General features: G+C 36.8%; 1 protein-coding gene across 1 annotated transcript in view; it reads left to right on the forward strand.

The window, feature by feature from the left end:
- Window positions 1-24,442, forward strand: part of LRMDA (leucine rich melanocyte differentiation associated) — a 613,171-nt gene that overhangs the window by 339,854 nt on the left and 248,875 nt on the right. Inside the window, exons 3-5 of the mRNA XM_062496685.1 lie at window positions 4,701-4,827; window positions 15,067-15,206; window positions 24,009-24,135. Of these exons, the coding sequence (XP_062352669.1) occupies window positions 4,701-4,827; window positions 15,067-15,206; window positions 24,009-24,135 (394 nt within the window). The remainder of the gene's footprint in view (window positions 1-4,700; window positions 4,828-15,066; window positions 15,207-24,008; window positions 24,136-24,442) is intronic.

A 24,442-nucleotide genomic window follows, 5' to 3' on the forward strand; every position in this document is an offset into this window, starting at 1 on the left:
AACAACCAGGAGTCAGGAGTTCTGGGTGTTATTTCTTGTCTCAGAAAATTGCTGGAGGTCACCTTCTGTTAGTCACTTAACCTCTCTCTGCTTTACTACAAAATGGAATTTTAAGCTCAGCAGGTTTTTGAAAAGTAATTCATTAATGTTTTGCAAAAAAACTGTTTTGTACTCCTTGGCTGGCAGGTGCTGGAGAAATAGAATTTGCATTTCTATTTAAATACTGAAATTATCTAGTACTAAGGTTCTCATGTTGATTCTGCTCTCCTGTAATCAATTAAAACATTAAAGGCAAGGACAAGGTATTTTAAAAAGCTCTTGTTTTGTAACAGCTCCATCTTTAACTTCTGCTAATGGCTATCTCTTGTCAACAAAGTGCAAATCAATTTCAAGGCTAAACCCAAACTCTCTCATTTGCATATTGTTAACTGCTCTCTCTTTTCTTGTTAAACAGGAGGAAAAAGTCAATTAGATATGAGGCAGCTGTCTTATTAATGAAGGGGTGGGATAAAATGTGAGGAGCTCTTCTTTTGTAGCATATGCTTCTGAGCAGCTTGTTTTTCTAGACAAGGGCAACTGCAGAGTACCACGTTTTGTCTATTGCTTGTGAGGCTTCTGCTTTTTGTCATTTATAAAATCTCATGTTTTCATTGTCAAATATTACCAAAATGAAGAGTTGCTCTGTACTTTCATTGTAACCAAATCCCTGTCAGGCCAGAGGGATCACATGTAATAGTGTAGTTGACAATTACCATGCATATGCATACATTAAAAAAAAAAACAAAAACAAAACTCTGTCGTGGCATTCCTTTACGATTAAAACTTTGTTATAAACCATGAATGAATTATGGAAAAGAAAGCTGGAAGAAATCATACTGATTAGCCAAAGGACTTGGATAAAATGACATTTCTGAGACCTTTATTCTAAGGGATTATTTACTGTCTACTTACAGAACATCTTAAGTCGTTTTGCAGAGGGAGTCAGTTTCCTGTTTAGTGCGGTGTTTTTGTAAGCTAATGAGGGCAAAGCGTGAGCCATAGGCAATGATGCTGTGATATTAGCTGTGACAGGGAGCTTGATCATAATTATCTTAACGAGGATAGGGTTAATTACAGTGGAAACTGAAAGTTTTTTCTGTTTGAATGAGGCGGCACTGAATACGTTGTGATGTTTTGTCGGTTTGATGTGACTTTGAAAATTGCAGTGGAAATCTCTTGGCAAGACTTGCTCTCTCTCCTCCGGGAGCAGAGTGTGAGCCCTGCAGTGAGGTAACTGAGACGGTACCTGTGGGTGAGATAATGGGCAGCTTTCATGACATTAGAGCAGGGACAAGCAACCTGCAATCCACCTTAGTGATGTTTATTAGCCTTTTGAAAGTAAGGGAAGCTACTGCTTGCCCCAAGTCCTTCAGTGCTGGTTGCCTTGTTGTGCTAAGGTTGTGTGTTTGTTTTGGTATGCTAACGGGGGAGGGGGCCTTTTTTATGCCGTGAACTATAAGAAAACAGTGCAGATTTATTTTTTTCACTGGTTCTCTTTCTTAGGGAATTTCTCTCCTTTAGTACTTGTTTCTTAGGTTGCTTGTGCCCTTCTTTCTATGCTGTTTACATATAAGCATTCCTCTCCTCTTTTGTAAAGGACTCATAAGGAAATACTTGGAGTATATTAATATTACTTGCTCAACCTCATTAAAAATAAAAATTACAGTACTGATTTCTGTCTCAGATTCTCAAAAATGCTTTCTTCATATCAATTTACAATTGCAATCCTTTCTTATCCCCCACCTGCAGATGGGAAATTGAGGCTCATGAAAGTTATGGGACTTGCTGAATTTTGTACCATAAAACCAATTGTGCGGATTGTACTTATAACTTTTACACTTTGGTGTACAACTGCTGGGCAGTATTACCTAATATATTACCATGGTAGACACTGTTGCATAGAATTTAGTAGGTAGTAACACTGAATGATAGCAAACTCACTTTTTCCTTTTTTATCTCTTTGTCATATCTTATCATTTTTGTTTTGGTGCTGTTTTTTTCTGCTGTTTAAGATGAAAAAGATTCTATGAATAGCAAAACAACTTACGGCTTTAAATTTATGTTAATGGCTACACCCTCTCTCTGTACCGTGGCAGTTTCTCCCATCTCCCTGGACTCTGAATTTAGGTGATTAAATCACCAAGTGCACACTGCTGATGACATGAAAACAGCAATTATGAGCAACCCTCTGTGTAACATGGCTCCTTTTTAACTGAGCAGCTAATAACATTACATGGCAAAAATTATCAAAACCAGACAGGTGTAAGGAGATTTGCGCACAATTTTCTCTGCCTATCTATGAAACTAGTACCCTTGTGTTCAGCCCAGGGTTGTGAAAGAAAGACTGCTTCAATAGGCAACTCCCTCTAGTGTTCCAAGGCCTTTTGTCCCCCTTCATGGCTTGTCATTTTGTTTTATTCCTCCCCTGCAGCAGTTTTGGATGTGTGCTTTCTTCTCCTTGCCAGTTGCCAACCATTTGCTGATTCTCATGATAAGAGTATTATATTTGCATAACATAACTCAGGAACAATGTGTATTTTGATGCTGACACTGACCAGAGCCCAAGCAGTGTTTTTTCACAAAGGACCTATTAACATCCCATAAGGCTCTGTGGTGCTGACAAGGAGGTGGCCTTCTCTGAACTCTTTTGGCAAGTCAAAGTCGTACATTGAAATGTGAGGTTTGGAAATAATCCACTATTTATATAATAAAGAGTATTTAAGGGGAATTTGCTAAACTGGGTTTGTCAAACTGAAATGAAAACTCGTAACAGCTTGATAAACTCACTGCTACTTCCTCTGAGATTTTTGCCTTTTAAAGGTACTGGGGGGAAAGCACTGTCTGAGATGTTTGCTGCTTTCTCCTCAAATCCTGACTTTGGCAAAACCAGGTCTGTTGTGACCTTTAGCTGAAATAGCTAGGTCAATGCAGCATGCTAGCGCAGCTTTTAATGGTGAACAGTTTATGTAGGCTGAATTGAGGTTTTTTTTCCCCAAAACGATTGGTTAAAGGCACATGCAAAATGTGTAATTGTTACTGCGGTGATTATTTCAGTAAAATGTTTATAATAGAGGCCTTTATTTTTCCAGCTTCAGAAATTGTAGTATCAATGCACTGTAACAATATGGATATGCCATAGGGTGTAGGTTGCAAATTTTCTTCAGGTCCAGCTGCTGAGCATCAAAGTGACATCAGTGATGGTTGTACCCCTCTTTCGAGTCAAGAGACTTTGGAGTCCTTGGACTGAAATACACTGTTGCAGTGTTGCACAAATGTTACTTGGATATTAATGGTTTAGTGTGCGGTACCCAGTGTAAAGGTCACACACTTGATTTCTTTTGGCTGCTTGAGTCATTTAAGTGTGATCTATAAGTGGTCTGTAAGTTCTAGCTACAAAAGCAGTATCTCGTTTTTGTTGCACAGATGAATGTTAAATTGTCTTTTCTAATAATACTTGTGTTTTTGTCCAGTAATTGTATTGGTGGAACAGTCTAACAGGGACTTTGGCTGTACTTTGATCTTTGTCAAAAATTGGGGGGAGGAGGAAATCCCCTCAGTATAAATGTCACTGGAAACTGAATAAATAGTATAACCTGCATCTCCCTTATTCATCACATTTTGCAAAACAGCCAGGAGATACAGTGATGATCTTCCCACTGGTAGGCATAGTAGATCAGCTGTCAAGTCATGCAATCTCAGCATATCTTTAGGTGTCTGGTAGGTGAATGAGCTGTGAATGCGAGTCTGTGCTTATGCTTTGTGTATCCTGTGTCTTGGTTGATTAATGTGTGGGGTTTTTCACTGTTGGAATGAACAAGCATTAAGAATCAAGCTTGGAATAGATGCCTTAACAAGGGACTGAAACGTTCTTTTTTAGTTTTGTTTTCTTTTTTTTTTTACTTTGCTATGAGAGGAATGAATGCTACCAGAACCTTGTTTATTTACAAGTCATCATCTTCACTACCATGTTGTCAAATGCTCCTTTTAAAAGCTGCTCTCTGCAGTGTGACCTGTGGCTTGACAGTGGGACAACAAGTTCCAAGAAGAAAGCAAATGCCCTTTCTAGCTGGATTTTATTTTGTAGAGAACATTTTATTTTGTTTGCAGGAATTCAAGAAGCTAATTAAGAGGTTAATAAAAAAAAGGAGGGGGGGGGGAAATCCCTTCTACATTTCCTATTATTGCATGTAAGGTAACTACTAAGAAATGATACTTGAAGTTGTATTTATTATTGTTAGCAGGGTATGATATTTCTTGGCAGAAATGATGGATGACAACTTAAATTTGTGTCCAGGGAATGAAGGTGAACTGTGACAGAGTTATTTATCTTGGGAATGGAGGTTAGGGTCAGGCGAGGCTGGGTGCCTGAAGGCACAAGACATTGACAAATTCATCCTGCAGGCCCCATATCTGAAGCCTTTTGTTTTGGATCCTGGCTACTCACTAAGTGACCCGCATCCTTCATCCTGCCAGCATGTGAAGGATGTGTTGCAGTGCCAGCACTCCCCTTGCCACTAATGCTTGTCATTCACTCTTCTGACAGGCCCAAACCAAAACTATTCCCACTCCTGAAAGGGAAGGTTAAAATATTTATTTCAGCTCTTAATGGCCTCCCTGATTTAGTGGAGTATCATTTTTCCTGTTGCCTTTGTCGTTTGCAGGTCACTAGAAGGACTGAAAACATTCAGTTACTTGGAAGAACTGATCTTGGACAACAATCTACTCGGAAATGACCTTCTGTTACCCAGGTTACCCCACCTCCACACCTTAACGCTCAACAAGAACCAAATATCCTTTCAAAGAAATACCTGCAAAATGTCAAATGAGTTTTATGTGTCAGCCAAATTAAAGTATATGAAATATAGTTCATGTGCAGACAAAGCATTCTCTCGTTTGGCACCTGGAATACTTCATAGTAATTTATTACAGGTCATTCATAAATGAAATGCACCATTATATCTTCCTGTTGCTCCATTTTAGTGAGAGATCTAAGTTATGGCTCTGAAGAAATCTTTCTAATAGATAAAATAGAGAAAGAAAATAATGTCAGTGCTACCCGTGTGCAGCAGTGCCTGTGCTTGCTTGGGGTTCTGTTGCAGGCTGACCTCTAGTGGAATAGAGCATGCAGTGAAACGGAATTAGGTTTTAACACTTTGAGTAGCTCTTAAAGCATTAAAGACGAAATTAATTAAACCCACATAATATTTTTAATGGTATTCTCTACATTCATGAAACTGGTAATATGCACAATTGGGTAGCTGCTGTGCAACTGCAGCTGTAAAAGCATGTCACTCTTTTTGGTATTCCAGTTCTGTATAAATTCACATAAAATACTTTCCAAATCAAGGTCTCAATGCAGTAAAATCTTCTGATGTATGCCTAAGTCCAGTTGTAACCAATCAGTCACTTCTCCATATGCCTTAAGTTAGTGCCTATTTCTGTTTATTCAGAATAAGTATTTCAATATTTGTCTAAATACTCTGCTGAGTCAGAGCCCCTAGTCTGTAAGTTTATAGATAATGGTCTGTAAAAACTAATTATCTGCAAAGTCTGTGGGCGTAGACTTGATTGTTCCATAATTTTCCCATACTTTGACCCATCTGGAGATTTGAAGATGTGTAATATATGATTTTACAGAAGTGATCAAGCTGTGGCCAAAACTGAGGCCCGCAGAGTCTTAGAGCACAGCCCACTAAAGCCCTGGCCTTGTAATTGCTGTGTGAGGACAAGACTGCTCAACTGCAGGCTTTTATTACAGACAATGTAAACAGAGAGCAATTTACCTCCTACTAAAGCAAAATCCTCCTACTGAGGGGAATAAAAATAACTGCAGATTCTACGATTTCTGCACTTATTTTTGACTCTCTAAATAAATAAAAATCAGCAGAGTAACCTTTTTTTCTTGGAGCTGTGGAAATTTGCCACTAGTGTCTCTTGAACAGTAATAATCATTACTGTACTAGGTATTTGGCTAGATTTATGGTTAATGCAGGGTATTGTGGGTTGGATTTGAGTAACTGGTTTTATTGTTTTGTTGTTTGCTGCTGTGGTAAAATGTGAACTCACAAAGAATGTACAAGAACATTTTTGGTGATGCCACTTACACACCATGAAGTGTAACTTTGCCTATAAGACCAAAAAGCAGGTAAGTATATTTGTCCTATGGGCAGCAGTCCAGGAGTTTTGCACTTACCAAAGAGAAGGCAGAGGTATTGAATATTAACTCAGTGAAAATAATCAGAGGGAAAAAAATTATCCTGTCAGTAGTAATCTTTAGTTTCTGCTGGCCTCACAGACAGACTAAAATAGTATTGTCAAGTGAATAAGCTCTCAAAGCCAATGATAACATGATAAGAAGGATTTGATCTATCCTGGGATTTTGAAAAATGCAATCTAAAAACTATGAAGTTGGAACTTTGAGAGTATTGAGCTACCCAGGTTATAGAATTAATATATGCATTTTGTAGTGTGCTACAAATAATTTAGTAGAGGAGTTGCAGAAATACTTGTAAAACACCTATTGCATACAAACTGCCCAGAGAAGAAAAATTAACTGCTGTCCATCATTAACATCCTGAACCCTGGGGAGCAGTGGTCTTTTGTAGGGAGGATACATCAGTCTACAGAAGCACAGGGACCTTCCAGGTTCCTCTCTTCCATGTTAATGCTGTGGTTTTGGTCTTATTTGAACTTGAATAACTTCTTTTAATGAATTATTTCTCTATAGAATTCTTTGAAAAATGTTAAGAAAAAAAGTACATTTAATAGATTAATGAAATACATTGCAGGAAAGATTGTTCAGTATATGACAGTAGCACTGCAAAAAGGACACAAGTGAGCAAAGAATACTGATCTGCAATAAAACTTCAGTAGGTGGAATATTGCCATGTATATACAAATGTATGCAGAGAAAGAGTGACAGAGAGGTGAAAATAAACAAGAAGCCAAACCGACCCCTTTGAAAATTGGAATAGCATATAAACTTCAGAACACATATGAGAGCTTTCCTGAGTGTCTCTTAATGTGTAACTGTACTCTTCTCTCCTTTTGTTCTGGCTTCATTTTGATCCATATCCTGTTTCGATAGTTGTGATAAGAGCTTTCTATTCCTTTTATACAATTAACTTATTGTGTGGCATTGGGTGTGTAAATAGCATTTGGGCACTCCTAACATAATGTCTGGTTACTGTGCAAATGTGAAGGCTTATCTCTAAATCAGGCAAAGATTTAGAGGAATAACCTAGTGGTTTGTTTTTTTTTTTTTTATTCTGGTTACATATTTCAGCTACAGTCAGGCCACTACCATTTTTTTTTTTGCTAGAAGTGGAAGAAGCAAATTAAAATACTGCAATCAAAACAATGTGTTATCATTCAACTTTTCTCTAATGTACAATCATTAAAGTCTTTTAAAATGCAGTCTCTGTAGCAGAAACACCTAAAGGAGAGTCATCAACACTGTGCAGTGTTGGATAATGTATCCAGTATGCTTTATTTCATGTACATAGTATGGTTATTTTTAAAAAAAGTCTGATTTACTTTGGGAAACATGTCTTAGTTTCTTTCTTGCACACAGTGGACAGCAGAAAGCAGCACAGACCAGGATGGATGGGGTAGATGGGAAGTTGCTTTTGGAGGAGGACTCATGTCTGCAGTAACCTATGCTTGTAAAGGAAAGCCTCATTTCTCCTTTTAAGTGTGTTGACTAGATACTACAAATCAGTCAGGAAACTTCTAAATAGATTTGTTTCTCTGTGGGTGTTATAGTCACGTGAGTTTTTGTGGCTTTTCACTGTGCTGATCTTGACCAGTATGGAACAATGTAGCATGGACATTGCAATTTCCTTTACATTTCAATCTTTATAGTATTTGTCAAAACTACTCAAATGGGCAGTTTCAAAATTTGACAAACTATCAAAAGACAGTTTGTCAGGGGAATATAGATTGTATATATATACACACACGTCTGTATGCTGAAAATTAGGTGTTCACTGCCTCACTTCAAAACACACAAGTCTGAAAATGAACCAGAAGTGTGATTCTTTGTGGTAAAACTCCATTTCTTTACTTAGTCCAGTAAGGTGGTCATACATTTAACATACATTCTTTATACTTTTGAGGAACTGTTACTAAAATTTGTTGAGAAAAAGGTGTTGAATGTAGGTGTAGAATGCAAGAGGTGGGCCATGAGGATGGTGAAGGGCTTGAGGTGAAGCCATGTGAGGAGGGGCTGAGCTCACTGGGTCTGTTCACCTGGACAAGAGGAGACTGAGGGGAGACCTCACTGCAGGTACAGCTTCATGTGAGGGGCAGAGGAGGGGCAGGCACTGATCTCTGCTCTGGGGTGACAGGGACAGGACTGAGGGGATGGCCTGAAGCTGAGGCAGGGAGGTTTAGGATATCAGAAAAGGGTTCTTCACCCAGAGGGTGTCTGGGCACGGAACAGCTCCCCAGGGCAGTGGTCACAGCACCAAGGCTGACAGAGCTCACCAAGCAATAGGACAGTGCTCTCAGCACAGGGTGTGACTCTTGGGATGTCCTGTAAAGGTGTTCAATTTAGTCATCCTGAAGGGTCCCTTCCAACTCAGCGTATTCTGTGATTTCATAATTGAATCTAGGTGCAGGTTTTGAATAGTTTAGGGGAAAGCCAAAATATTTCACAGCACAGAGTGGGAAATCTAGAACTGGGCAGAATGTTCATATTGGTATGTACATTTCTTATGGAAAGAGGGGTCATCAGTGTCATTCAGATTTAGTTATTATATGTTCTTGAGTCTTTGAAAGCAACGTGTATTAAATACCTCAACTGTACAACATGCCAGTAAGTACTTCTGGTATAATTTTTCTACACACAGGTCTCATAATGGTCTCTAATAGTGACAGATTTGCTTAACCCCAAAATTATAGATTGTAATTTATTTTGCCTCTGTGCTTGTCCCTACATTTTCCTTAAGTGCCTGAAGACACAGAAGTCCCAGTCTGACCAGAATTTCATTATATTAAGTGCTGAAGACTTGATGAAAAATAGAGTGAGCATATTAAAGACACAAATTGTCTCCTATTATGCATGGTTCCCCATCCCTCTAAAAAGACAACTGAACTCTTCCTGCATAGGCTTCTGAGTTCTCCACACCACAACTTTAGTGAAATCTGTGTGGCTTGTTAGAGAACTGCTGTACCTAATGAGCCAAGAATCTTTCTTCTAGAATAAAGTGTATCTGAAGCAAAAATTAAGTCATGTGAATGGAAGAGAGAAGTAGTCTTCCATACGTCTATGGAAGAGGGAAGTAGTCCACAGTCCAGGCAATTCCTTATGCTGATCTACAGCGGTGCTTGCAGGAGTTCAACTGGGCATAGCAGAACTTGTTAAAAACATTGTGAACTACTACTTTATTTTTGTCTTTGTGATGCCTTGTTACTTTATAACATTGAAATGCAGTCTTCAAATCTACAACCTTGAAGCCATGGGAATTCTAAAATGCCTCTAAAAGCACTGGCAACTCCAGCTACATAAAGAAAACTAATGCTGCTCCAGTAGGCAAAATGGGATTTTTTTTCCCCATATAATCAGTATGCAGGAAGCTCTCCATGAGATACAGGGACTTAAGTTCATTACCATCCACTCTGCATTTTTTTTTTCTTGAGCAAAGTGCTTTCAAAGTCAGTGAACAAGGCCTTATCTCAAGGTCCTATCTCCCTACCAGAAAGGGTTCAGGCCAGAATGTGGCATACAAATGACTGTGTGTGACATCCTATTGTACACGGAGAAGAGGGAGATGTATACTTGCATATTGCAAGCTATTTCTGTGGTTATCCAACCCTGAAGACCTAGCACATTCTAATGGAAAAGCGTTCAGGTGGCAAAGATCTTTTTGTACTGCATTCAGAGAATTGGTAATTTCTGATTCAAGGCTATTTGCATGTGGAACAGCTTGTGATTGTTGCATCATGTTTGTGATAAATTTAATTGAAGCAAATGTTTCAGCTGGGAATAAATATAGGTATCTTGCTCATTTATGACTCTGGTAGAAGTGTTATTCAGCTGTTTTAATGCTAGGTTGGTTGCAACAGCTCTATGACAGTTGGCAGAAAGCTTTTGAATGACAGTTTGGGTCTTTCTATGTGATGGTTTGGAATTTTGCAGATATTCCTAATATTGTCATGTACATATTTCAGAAATATTTTAATGTGTGCTGATTGCTCTTTACTGTGTCTCTTTGCTTCCAAGAACTTCCCAAGAGGTGCAGTCAATGAAGTTCATTAACATGGAAAGTTCACCTGCAACTCTTTTGGGAAAGTGGAATGACTTTTTGAAAGATGATGGTGGAGCAATTTGGAAAGGCACTGAGAGAGAGAAGAGTGGTCACTTTTCTGTATTTGAGTGTGTGACTAGTAAAAAAGAATTGTTGGCAGAGAAAATGTTTACAGAAAGAAATCCCAGATTCTCTTGCATACGTCAAACTATATGTAAACTGTAATTGAGTGGTGAGATAGGAAATGTATCAGTGTTTTTAGATAGAATACATTAATTTAGAAACTTTGCGCAGACTGTGTTTCTGCATGAGTTGACCTGCAGTTCTTCCAGAGAACAAGTATGAATATGGTTATACCAAGAATGCTGATAAGGGAGAAATGCTATGGTGTTTGGGGATGGCCAGCATTACTGCTCAGTACTTAAAGCAGCTGATCCTTATATTACTCTCCATAAAGGATTTGTGCCCTGAATGTATATCTATCCTGGAAATATGCAGAAAAGACACAGCTAAAGAGACTCATGAGTACACAGAAGTCTGGAATAGAGGAACTCATGAGACATCATGCAGTAGTTTCTGTGCGAATCCACTCAACCTCTTAGAAGTGTAACAGAATAGTCTTTTACAATGCTTACTGTCAAAAGACACAGCTTAGCATCAAAATGACTCTCCCTGCTTGTGAGGTTCTCCTAAAACTGACTAAGTCAAGTGTCACTATCCACTCAAGAGTTTACAACTTTGTCCTGTGCCAGTGCAATATTCCCAGGGGACTAATCTTTGAATGGTTTGACAGGGGATGTAGTCCTGACTAGCCACTAGAATTTTAGTCCAGGCTACAGGATTTTCTACAAAATAAAATAAACAAATGAAAGCGCCACAAGCTTGCACAGACAGTTAATTCTTAGCTAGAGAAAGAAGATACATAATTTGCTTTGGGGCTTTTTCTTGTTCTTTCTGCCTTTGAGAGAACCTCAAAAACTCTGTTATTGAGTATGAGAGAGAGAGAGAATGAAAACAGACAAGTCAGAACATGCCTATTTGTAGGATATTTTTGGTTCCATGAAATTTGCAAGAAATTGTACTGCTCTGCAACTGAGCTGGACCCATCGTAGTACTGTACTTTTCCAAATAATTCTATTAGTACTGTCTCATTGTTGCTGGCAGCATTTGTCTTTCTGAACAGAAAATCTGGTGATGAGGTTGTGTATGCCTGTGTGTGTCTGCTTGTGAACAAAATGTGTTAGAATGTGGTATGTACATTCTAACAGTCTGAAGGGGCTTTAAAAAGTTCATCTGTGAGGGATACCCAGTTCTTTTAAGTGTTTCCCTGATATAAAACTAGAAATAATGCAAGAAATAAGTATAGTCCTTTGGTGTGGATGAAATTTTAAAGTACGTCCAGCGTTTCTGTTAATTGTTAATTCAGTGTCTGTTAATTGTTCCTGAAGACCAAGTTACATTTTTTGAGGGAACCATTGTTCTATAATTCCTGAGAATATTGTAGCTTGTGAGCTGTAGAGTGGATGATTTTAAAATTTTAATTGTTACAGTTTTTTATTTCGTTTGTCAGAGACAGGCATTAATAGATTGGTAATGATGGCACTTGAATTAGAAGATGGATTGCTACACTAAGGCTTTTTAATTATCACAACAACAATACTTTAAACCATTTTTCAAACAGTAGACAGTAGTGTAAGCATTGGCGTCACTGTTATGTATTCACCTGGTGATCAGTGACACTGACTTTAGACAGATCAGTCCAGAGCTGTATTTACAGAGCTCTAAATAAATAAATACCTTTTCACTTGTACTGTCCATGGACTTAATTGTGGGTTTTCCTTTTTGAAGAGAATGGAGCTCAAATTGGTCTTAGAAGTGGCACAGCAGGATTTTGCAGCTCTGTGGCTCTGATTGCACCAATATGGCACTCCTTGGACTGCAACAATAAACCATAAAAAGGAAACTGGCAATAAAATTTCAGACTTGCTTTGATTTTCTCTCTCCATATTTTCCTAGCATTGTCTTAGAAAGACATAATGCTTTTGGTGGCATCATATAGTTCCAGCATTGTGATTTAAATAAGTATTTGACATGCTTATTAACTAAACACTACACTAGAAGTGCACCAAGACTTATGAGTCATCTTTGAGAAATACTTAATCATGAAAATTTTAACAGGATATTATTTATTTTTTTCCTATGTGCTTTGTAAAAAGTAACTGTGGTGTTAGGTGAATGAGGCTTCTTGGAAAATCAGTCTGTACCTTGCATTTTGTTTTTTAAGAGGGATAAGAAAAGATACATAAGTTCTAAAGAACAAAAAAAAAATTATTATTTTGTTTATGATATAGCTGCTGATACTCTTGCATGAGATACTTTTTAGGGGGTGTTTTTGTGTTTGAAAATAAATGCTCAGGGTTTAGATATGAAGTTTTAGAATCTAGGCACTAACTTCCACATTTGGGAGATATAGATTTTTGAAATGCAGATGAGCAACTCCAGTTATTTACCTAATATTATTTTGCTTTCCATAGGATTTTTGAGGTGTAGTCTTACACTTTTTGCACATCTAAGCTGACACTGCTCTTTATTACATTTCTATATACATTTTGATATTTGCCTTGAAGGCTGCATGTTCAGATGGGAGTTAGAATGCATGTCATGCTCCACATTCAGCAAACTCCTTGGGAGAACAGCTTTTACACAAGAAATAGCTCTGCTGAATTGAGAAGCAAAATCCTGCATGTTTACTTTATAAAAGAAACAAACATTTTGAATTACTTTTTTTTTTCTGTTGTTGTTGTTGTTGGGTGTTATTTTTATTTGTTTCCTTTTGATAGGAAATGACCAGATAGAATCAAAGCTTTGCAATAGCTAACCTCCTGTGTGTGATTGCTTAAGTCACAAAAAGGCTCCCTGAGAGAAATAGTTTATTATTACAAAAGACAGTTATTGCCATAACAGCAATCCTGCGAGAAATTGAGTGTTTCTCCTGGCTGAGGGAGGGTGCCAGGTCCAAGCACTTCCCTAACAGTCTTCGGAAACTTTTAAAAAGCCTTTTCCACACTTGGACATGTGTGGAAAAACAGTTTGTGAGTTTCCCATCACAGTCACATACTTCCTGAAAGAGCCATGAAAAATTTTATGTGTGAGCTTAGGGTCCAGGTATGAAAATGAGCACCAAGTTTTGATTGGTAATTCATCCTAGCTAGCAAATCATACGGTGGTACAAAAAGAGAATTTTTTTTTTCCTTGGGTTTGGTAGATTAATTACTGGTATAAAGCATTCCATAATGTGGCTTTCCCAAATTATAAGTTAGCATTCCTAGCTTTTCAATGAGTAAATAGAACTTATTTCAAACCCTCATTTTCCTCACTCACACAAAATACTAAAGTATGACTTAGATCTTATGGGACGGAATGCTATGAGTTTGATTTTAGTATATTAGAATTAGTAATTGACATGGTTGACATGGTCTTCATGTATGTTTGGAAATAAACTAAAGTTTCAGGCTTACAAAAGGAAGACCACATTTTTAGCAATGAAGCTGTTTTCTCCATTCTATATTGCTTCTGTTGCCCTTAAGATATTGGGGTGAAGAAATAAAGTAAATTCCATCAGCTAAAAATAACAAAGATAACAGAAACACATAAATCAAGTATAAATAATAGCAACAAAAGTGAACTGAGGATTTCAAACAATAGTGTCTCTAACAGCAGGAGAGAATAAAAACAGAGCATTGAAATATCCTTTCATGGTTTTGAATAATTATTACTCTTGTCTAAGTTGATTTTTAAATATTGGAAACTTTTTACACACACAGGCATGACATATTTTTTGAGAATCACACCAATATCTTTGTACGTAAATTGAAGTAAATTAGAATGTATAGTTCCAGTTTTAGAGACTGTCATATTAGGCTGTATCAACAAAATAATTATTTGATCAATTAACAAATTGAAGTGCAAACGGTTGAATATTGTTGTCAGGCTTAATCTTAACATGTGATTTCCAGTATTGCAGTGGTTAAAGACAGTTTAACCTTTGTTTGTTTCATTTCAGGTTTACAACAATGGAGATGTACCTTTCTTAATCATGCTTTGAGAAATACATTTAAGTTAAAAAGCCTCATGAGCATCAAGATCTAAGGCTCTTTTAATGAAAGATGTTGTGCTTCACTAGACTTAAAGCTTCATATACAAAGTATTTGTAACACTGATGTCTTTAAGTTGCACTTAGTAAAGCATTAATTGGCATATCCTAATTGAGTAGTTAGAAATGTGTTGCTGTAACACTCAAAGTGTTTATATGCTGGGAGTGAACCTGGGTTGTTGTGGTTTGACTTTTTTCTTTTGCTTTTTTTTTTTTTTTTTTTAAACTCATTTTCCACTGGATTGAATATATTAGTGATGAATGTGCTGTGAAACTAACTGTTTGTTTCCATGCTGGAAAAGTTTCATGGCTCCAGCAATTGCTAGCCATTTTACCACACAGCATCCATCATTTTGTCAAAGTTTTAATGTTTTGTAGTGAACCACCTAGGAAAGAAAGGAGGAGAAAAGAATGACAAAACAGCCCAATTCTTTCATTCCATGCCAGAAAACTGACTGAGGTTTATCCCTGTTTGCCCTTGGAACAATTAATGTGACATTTTCCTGAATGCCATACTAAATTTGATTGTCAGTTATTGAAATGTATGTTTAAATCAGCAGTGATGCAACTCTAAATGCTTTTTTCATTAATGTCATTGAATCCTTAACCCACTACCTTTGACACATAACAGAATTAGAAAGCCTTTTGGACCATTTGGCTGAAGTTGTGCCCTCACTACAGTATCTCAGTTTGCTTGGAAACATTGCTTGCCCAAATGAACTGGTCTGCAAAGAAAAGGATGAAGATGATTACCAGAGATACAGGTTAGTGTTTTCACTTGTAGATGTTATAAGGCATGAAAGTTTTGTTTGAATACTGAAAAATACTAAACTAAAATCAACCCAGAGTCTCAAACAAACATCTGCTCTATTCTGAAAGCATTGTAACATTGTGCCGTGAAACACCTGGGAATTTGAGCAGCCCCCATTTCAATGAGATCGTGCTCAGGAACCCTGTTTGAAGAAACATTTCAGTGCTGTATAGCACATGTCTGAGTTGAGCAGGTGTGCACAGGTTTTCCTGAATGTGAGTATTCATATACCTCTATTCAAAGCATTTCCTTCTTTAAGGCAAGGTTTGTATACACTAAGGGTGACAGGCAATAAAAACAAGGAGAAAAAAATCACTGAGAGAACCAGTTGCCTTATCTTCTGCTCATGTTTGGTATGGTGCTAAGTTGCTTCTACTGTAGTTATCAAGGCACTGTTAACACAGAATAAATGACTCCTCCTATATTGAGCTGCTTTACTCAGAGCAGCTATATTCTAATAAAAAAGCCCCAAACTATCTTTATAACGTCATGTCAGTGAACTAGATTACACAAGATGTCATCTGAAATTTAATATGGAGGCTTGATAAAATACTCTAAGTCCAACTGAAATGTTGCTAAAAGTTATAAGGGATATTTAAAAAAACCAGTAATACTTGTGACTGATAATGATTATGAGTACAGATCCATAATTTATGGAATGTCTGCTGAATGACATAATTTTTCAGAGCTATAACCTTAAAACAGGTGAGACATTGATTATGCAGGGGAAAAAAAGGGTATTAGATGTATTTTTCCTGGCTACCATCTGAGGCATTATTTCAGTCCTTGTGTGCTGGCACTTTTCACATTGGCTCTGGACAGCATTTGGAGGCAAGTCAGAGCCAAGCAGTGCTGGTCACCCTGCCTTGCAGAGCCTGAACTTGCTCTTGATTAGGATCATCCACGGTATTCAGCGTTGTATTAAAAACTCTGATCTTATCTCCAGGTAATCCAAACTGTGCTGTTGGAGTTAGGGCAAAACAATACAAAGTAGAGGAGACTAAAAGCAGGTTTGTGGGGAATTTATGGGCTTGAATTTGATGCATTCAGAAAATGGTGTACGTCAAACAGCAGCACATCTGTCCCAGATATGCATATATACTTTTTACTTTGTTTCAGATTTTTGAGAAGGATTTCTAGGTTGTCAGACTTTGACCTTTTAATGATTCCTCTTTTGAATCCAGCTTAGCTTGTAGCATTTTGGTTTTCATGGAGTAGAGCAGCCTAGGTTTAATAAAATAGTTCCCATTGCTTTCACACTTAAGTGGAAGGTATGCCTACTATCCAGCTTACAAGGCTATGATAGTGCTGTCTCTATGTAAATTTATGTGACATGTGCTCTAGAAAATAGCTTAAAAAATGAATGATATTTCTACAGTTTACTGTTTTTCACTTTAAGTATGTTTTCTGACAATATGTCTCCTATTAATCATTTAAGCAAAAGTAGTATGTTAAAGGAACCATTCAGAGGCAAGAACCCATGGTTCATTTAGTGCTCTCTGAAAAAATTCCTTATTGATTGACATCCTCTGTGGTTATGTGATGTAATATTTATAATATGTCACAGACCCATACATCAAAACAAGCATGTCCCTTGTTTCATTTCAATGCAAAAATGTTGATTTCAGAGAGGTCAAGGTAGTTTTAGGTCACATTGTGGCAAACCACTATGTCAAAGTGTGAAGGGATTCTATTTATAATCTGCTGGAAACTGCAACATTGCTTCCATTTTTTTTTCCCTCTCAATTTTTCAAAACCCTGTGGGTTTTTTTTTCCTTATAATCTAGGTTAATTGAAGCACTTTTAAGAAAGAAGAATGGGCTTCTAATTAGTTGAATGATTTATAGTTCTGCTGCTATTATGAAAGCTTCCTGATCCTTCTCTGTTGTTATTTGTTGCATTATATGAAATGTGTTTGCTAGACAGCATTAGATTCAAAACCCAAAACCATGGAGGGATCAGTGGATCTATATTCCTGTCTTTAGGGGAACATATATCACCTGCATGATGCAACTGATTAGAAGTACTCTTAATTTTACTCTGAGTAGCTGATACAGGGTTTTCAATACACATTCTGAAGCATCATGATCACAACTTCTGTCTTCAAGTTTCAGCATTTTTTAATGGTTTGAAATAACTTTTTTCCTTTAAAAAGTTCCTTTAATTTTGATAAATTTAACAGAACCATAAAAATATTATATTTATGTGGCCTTGAATTATGTAAAAACTTGAATTATGTACACGCTGTGCTTCACCATAGCTTCAACTGGCTTTGTTTTGTTCTGAATGGGAACTTCTTTTTGTAAATTTTTGCAGTGACCATTGGAACCAGAGCTTCATTTTTCATTGGGCTTTAATTTTGTTCCTACTGAGTTCAATTAGAGTTCAGGGTATTTAATTCCTCAACCAGAAAGAAAAAGGTGCTAGAAATCAAAGCTTTACTAAATCCTCTCATTCCAACAAACCGAAAAGATCTGTTAGCCCCCCAAAATCTTAATGTTAAAAAATGTGGAAAATATTTTTTTCAAAAATTCAAGGTTCAGTGAATCACAGTGATCTTAAAAACAGAGATTAAAAGTAATAATACTTACTTTAAAAATAATTAGGTTTTATAAAAAATACTTGGAAAATGTATAAAACTATGCTTTTGGTCAAGAAATTATGATCTTCAGGTGATCCATTGGTATACCATTTATATATTTTCATTACTAGACCTGTTTCCTCATCTTTCATTAAAAGTACTACATTTTATACTGAAACATTGTGGTTTTTTGCTTTTTTTTTTTCCTCTCAAAGTAGTTTGTTGGTTTTTTTTCTAAGAACCTCAGTAATGGTTGAATGGGAATTTTTTTTAGAGAAGAAGAAGAAAAAAAGGGTTTTTTTTGCCATCCCTGCTATTACTTCTTACATTTCAAATGTGTATGAAATTGATGAAAAAATATCGGCGTTTTTCAGAATTTTGCTTGGACAGAAAAAGAAAATGGAAATTTCCCTTCTGTGATATTTTTATAAGCAAACTCGTTTGGTTCATTTTAAAGATTCCTTTTTTTTCCATCATTGTTAAAATGCCTTAGTTTCTTACTATTAAAAAAGTCTTTAAGTTCTCTTTATCTTATTTTTAAGCTTTCTGTATTTGGGTGTTAATATTTTGTAAAGGTGTATCTTGGTGGTGAGAGCAAGGGAAAGCAGAATATCTAATATGTAATGGTGAGAGGAAAACTTAAAAGCTTTTGGCTCCAATAGGAAGCAAGAAACACAGAGAAATAGCTTGCAGAACAGTGTCCTCTAAAATAACCTAGTCTCCAATCTCTGCTTTGAAGATTGCATGAAAACAAGGGTCATGACCCAGAGATCAAAGTACCAGAAGTCAACACGGTAATTGCTGGTTGCTTCTGTTGTCCTCACAGTTGGTCAGTCCTGTGGGTGTATTGTTTGCAGAGAAAACTTCAAACGTGGTGTTACTGAACTGTGAAAAATCACCTGGGTCACCATGTATTACAAAGCATTTGTGAATGCTGCAGGTGACCTCACCTATTTTCATTAAAGCGATATGATTGTGAAGAATTCAGGCCATGTGTGAAGTTTTCAGTGCTTGTTCATTCTTCTTTGCTCCTTATTGACATTTCCTGGAATGATGCATTCATTAAATGCTGTTGACATGGAAACAAGGGCAAGTGGAAACAAATGCCTGAGTTCATTTTAAATTAGCTTAAAAGTACATGTACTAGATATGCTATCTTTGGCTGGGGGAGCAAATGATGATAACCTTATGAAGTCCTCTTAAGATATAACAGCAAGAAAGGAAGTGCATGCATTTTGTATGGATTAACTTCTGAAGCTAAATCAGCTATTCCCATCCCACAGTTTTGTTTGTGAGAAATGATGGGCCTTCTAGCATTTTCAGTGTTCTTGCAGTTTTCTTTTGTTTTATTGTGGTTGTATTTTGTTTATATTTTTAAAATAATTGCTACGGAATTTGATTGTTTATTTTAAGCAGTCTTATGTTTGGATAGTGATGTAAATATATGTTCAATAAGCAGGAGGAGACTAGAAGTCCTCACTCAATAATGAAAATAATGCTGATATAAGTACCAGTGAACTTTCTGTTGAGGCTGTCCTTTAGCAGGAGGGATTGAAGTCTGTGGTATTTCTGTATATGTTCTTTATGCACTTAATTAGATGATGAGGGCATTCCCTTACATCCACATAATCTATGAATCTGTTACTTCGGTGTTTGAGTGAAACCTTGTCATCTCAGCAGTACCTGGGAGCAAATGTCTGTGCTTGAAAGACCTCAAATGACTACACAAGGTCCATCTGAGACTAGCCACTGGAAGGGTTCATGAACAAGAACAATTAACATGGGTTTTGTTCAGCCAAATAAACTGAAGTCCACAATACCCAATTCGTCGGTACTAACATAGCAAATCAAGGCAAAACTCTAATTACTGTTACATGTATAGAGAAAGATTTTTCTAATTCATAGAGTGGTCTGCTACAATGAAGAAGAGCAGAGTGTGTTAAAATATTAGGAGGTGGTGTGGATTTCTGTGTGACTTGCAAGCCCCTCAGTATTACCTGGTCCTCACCAAACAGAGCCAAGGCTGCTCAGGGTGTTAGGTGATCCTCTAACATACCTCGTGCCAACATCTTGCCCTCTCTTCTGGAAGATGCTTATTTCAATTTATGACCTCTCTTCTTTATCTGTCTATTTAACAAATGGTTTTTCTTGCAGAGGAAATTCTGTAGCCTGCTATATGCTGTTTGGGGGTAGAAGGGTGAATATTTTATCTTGGGGGTGCAGAAGAAACAATCGTAGAACATAATCTATTTCACTGTTACAAACATGTTTGTTCAATTCTTCTGATTTTTTTTTTTTTTTTGTCTTTCCCCATTTCAATGCTGATCTAACTTAGCCAACTTCAGGTTATTTATTTTTCTAGTTTACAATAATGTAACTGAGAGCATAATCAGCCCTTCAAAGTTTGAAATAGGTGTATTATTTTTATGTTCTATGATTGTTAAAGAAAGGAAATATAATAGCAGAGAAAACAGGAAAATGAAAGTAAACACTTTCTGAAACAAAGAGCATGCTGCAGGTATGATACAGGTAGAGCTGGATATTTCTGCGTTCCTGTGGACAAATATTTCTCAGTTTTTCATGGCACATTTTTGTTTCTATTTTAAACTTAAATATTGATGCCTGTAGTACAGTTTTATATTCCAGTTTTTGTTAATTGTTGTACAAACTGGAATACTATACAGAATCTAGTTTTTACAACAGTCTTTCATTAAAGGTTCAGGGGAAGAGTTTGCAAATGTGCCTCTTTCCCAATATTCTGGCAAGTCTGTATGAAAAGTCTTAAAATGGAGCTTATTGCATGAAGCACATAGAAAATTGGTAAATGAATTGTTAATCTTTATTGCCATTTTTGTTTAACTAGGATGGAAATCACAGAATTTGAAATTTCATGTTGTCTTTTTCCATATCTGAGTGGTCCTGTTGGTATGATGAATGCCTGTTATTTTCATGGAATTCTTGGCACCCATGCCAAGAGTCAAGGTGGGGGAGATGATTCTGAATAAAAGAAGGTGCAACTTTAGTTAAATAAATAATTTTGTTAATCCACTGTGAATTAGATGATCAGTTTACAGACAATGATAAGTGGAACTTCCTGGTGTGTCTAATTCTTACTTTTCTCTCTTTGAATCTCAGCTTTATCCTCATCACTGAAGATAATAACCTTTTTTCACACAACAACAAAGGTGTTAAACCCAGTAATAACAGTTTCAGAACACATGGAGCTGTGCTAAGTTTTAAAATTATTAAGAAAAGAAAAAGAGGGAGGGGGAGTAGGGGGATTCTGCCCCCAACTTCTAACCTAAATAAACCTTTCTAAACTAAATGCAGTATCTAGATGGGTCTTTCTTCATTAACCAATACGCTTTTAACTAGTGATTTTACAAGTCTAAAACAGGTGCAATGTGTCATGCAATTTATGGGTCCCAGTGCCTGCCATAAAGTATTTTATGATGGCTGTGTTCTGTGTTATTAGTAGCTGTCTTTTTCTGCAGCCATTGGTGTTTGATAATAGTCTTAAAACACCCAAAATTACTTACCTGCAAGCAACATTCCCTAGTCCCTGTTGACAGTTTGAATAAGTTTAGTGCCCTTTTGTTGTACTTTACCTTCAAAACAAACTGATTGAACCATCAATAGCTCCTGAAAGCTGACAGAGGCATGTCATCTGGTGTAACCCTCTGATAGTAGGTTATCTGTGGGAGTTAACCTCCCTGCATTGTTAACCGAAATGTTTTATGTACTATGCAACTTTAGGATACTGCTGTGATAACCTTAGTAACTAAGTCATACATCACAGTAAAGAGATTTTGTGCAACAAATAACCCTGGATTAAATTTACAAGGGTTGAATTGATATTGTAGAGTGTTTATTCTCAGGCTTTAGTAATCCTTTCCTGTATTTTTTATGGCAAACTTGTGTTACATTTAGATTGGAGCTGCATCTTCATATTTCTAGCTAAAATGTATCCAAGAAGCTTGCTGTTTTTCTTCAGCCATTTATTATGAATATATTGTATTATTTTCAAATAGCATAGATACTTTTTATTCTACACTTAGCAAAAAAATATTAATAAATGAGATTGCATTTTTGAATCACCTTTTAAAATAATTAATTGCACATATACTTTCCTTCTACCAGTAGCATAATATTTGTGGTACCTACTCTTTAGTATTTGCTCTGCTTAAGGAGTGCAAGTTTGAAAAAAAGAACCAGTCCCAAAACTGGGACTTGTGGAGTAGTTTGCTGTTTAATTTGTGTGGGTAGGGTTTTCGGTTTTGTTTCTGGGATTGACAAGTACTAGTGCTAATTCTGTTTTTTGAAATGCAGTCAGGATGGCTTAAAAATACAAAAATACATTTGTATCAAGGAATGCTATTATAATTTTAAGCTCTTTTGAAATGATTGAGAGACTGACATTAGGGCTGTGATCCAAAGTCAGCATAGATGACAGTGCTGTCTTATTCTGTTGTCATTTTTGTTGCAGCCTGCTTTTCAATGGCATATTTCATTCCATCATTAAACATTTGCTGATTTTCTAATACCGATGTTTTCTTCACCTGAATATTCATCTTTTCTCACCCTACACTTAGTGGGTGTCTTTACTCATTTTTAGCTTCACTCTTCTTCACTCTTGACATATTGTTTCCTTCTGTACATGTCTTCATTTGAAAGAATCTGTTGTCATCAGAGCTTTTCTGCCAGTAATGCAAGATGGATAGCTTCTCCTCCAGTGAAAGATAAGGACCAGCAAAGTGCCAGGGAGGACTGGAAGGGCAGCCAGGAAAGCTGGAATGAGTCTGAGAGAATGTGTCTGTCTTATAGGTCTGTAGCTGGTTTTTTTTAAACAAATGGTCTTAGGAGATGTTCTGTTTCTTCTGCTGATGCATTTGGGAGCCATAGATTGAGGAGTCACATTTAAATTGTGTGAGCATTTCAGAATTGAGTATTGTCAGTTCAGTTGTTAACAATTTATGAAGGTTTTGCTTCAGAGGAATGGTGTACTTGATGGAAAGCTGTATTTGTACCATTAAATTTTGCTTGATATTAGAAGGGGGAGCTTTACAGTAGTTTTCACATTTATTTGGTTTTTGAAACAATTTTTATTTCTGGGTTCACACCCCCCCCCCCCCCCCCAAACAACAACAACAAAAAAAAGGTTATGCAGAGTTTCCTATTTCTTTATTTTCTTTCTCCCAGTGCCAGAAGGGATCGGTGTGATGAGGAGCTCTCTGTCTGACTTGGGGCTTATGCAAAGCAGCTAGGCTGGGGAACATTATCATCACCTTTCTACCTCTTGCCAGGAAAAGTCTGATATTGCCCTCACCTTGCAGTGCCTGCTTCACATTTGGTTGACTAAATGCAAATGATGTGTGTTTGAGGTAGATATTTGGATTTGCCGTGGCTGTGCCTTGCTTTGGTTTTGCTCTGCCATGTTCTCTCTCTGTACAAGTGAGAAGCTAGTAGTATTTTTCTGAGGCTAGAAAGCTGCTTTCCTTTGAGTAGAAATGATAACTGGAATATAGTATATACAGTATATAGTGATGAATCCTAATGAGAACTTGGAATTCTTAAAATGTATTTCCCATAAATAGTCTCTCCCTGTGTGCTTCTGCACTTAATGCTGAGCTGGGATCTGTATGCCGTGGGGACACCTTGTCTCTCTGGTGGGACCAAACTGGAATTCTCCTTCCAAATGCTGATCATTGTGTTTTTAGGAAAATAAAACAAAAAATCCAAAGAAGTGTTGGCAAATTATAAGAATTCTTGCAGAAAAGTTGGCTGGCAATTTCTCATACCTCAGATTGATTTTTTCCCACAGTGGGGGTAGGAATCTTTGTTATTACTCAAAATTCCTTTTCCCAAACAGGCAATGCAAAATAATTTCCAAATTATTCTGTTCCTTAGTATGTTTTATACCTCAGTAATATACAGAGAGAACATACACGTCCATTGTGATAATTGTGTTTGATCCACAAGTATTACATGGTTTTGGCTTCATTTGAAAGGCTAAAGTAAGTATTGTAACTTTGTACATAAGCTACATTGCATAGAATACAGAGAGGAAGCAAAAACTGTTGCTATATTTCGCTGTTATTTTTTTAGTCATTGGGTCTGTGAGTATATCTTTGTGCATTACTAGATTTTAACTGTGTGTATTTTGATATCTGTCAGATATTTTGTCCTGCATAAATTGACAAACCTGAAATTTCTCGATACTCGGAAAGTAACCAGGAGGGAGAGAGAGGAAGCCTTGATAAGAGGTGCCTTCATGAAAGTGGTTAAGCCCAAGGATGCTAAGGTAGGAGAGCAAATGGAAGGGGTAACAATAATGTGATTCATTAACACTATTTTTAAATGACTCCAACAGTCTGGCTGCATCTTTTGCTAAGGTAAAAAAAAAAAAAAGAGGTGAAACCTTTCAAAGGAAAGGACTGATAAATGTGATCAGATGCGGGACAAAAGCCTTAGTAATTTTTCTGTGTTGGAATGTAGAAATTTACAGATACATGTCTAATGGGCTGTGGCCATGTTATCAAATTTCTGGTTTCAACCTCTATTTCACATAGCAAAGTAACTAATATATGTCACTGAGCTTAAAAGATTAT

The sequence above is a fragment of the Cinclus cinclus genome, chromosome 7, assembly GCF_963662255.1.
Source record: "Cinclus cinclus chromosome 7, bCinCin1.1, whole genome shotgun sequence".
Taxonomy (NCBI): Eukaryota; Metazoa; Chordata; class Aves; order Passeriformes; family Cinclidae; genus Cinclus; species Cinclus cinclus.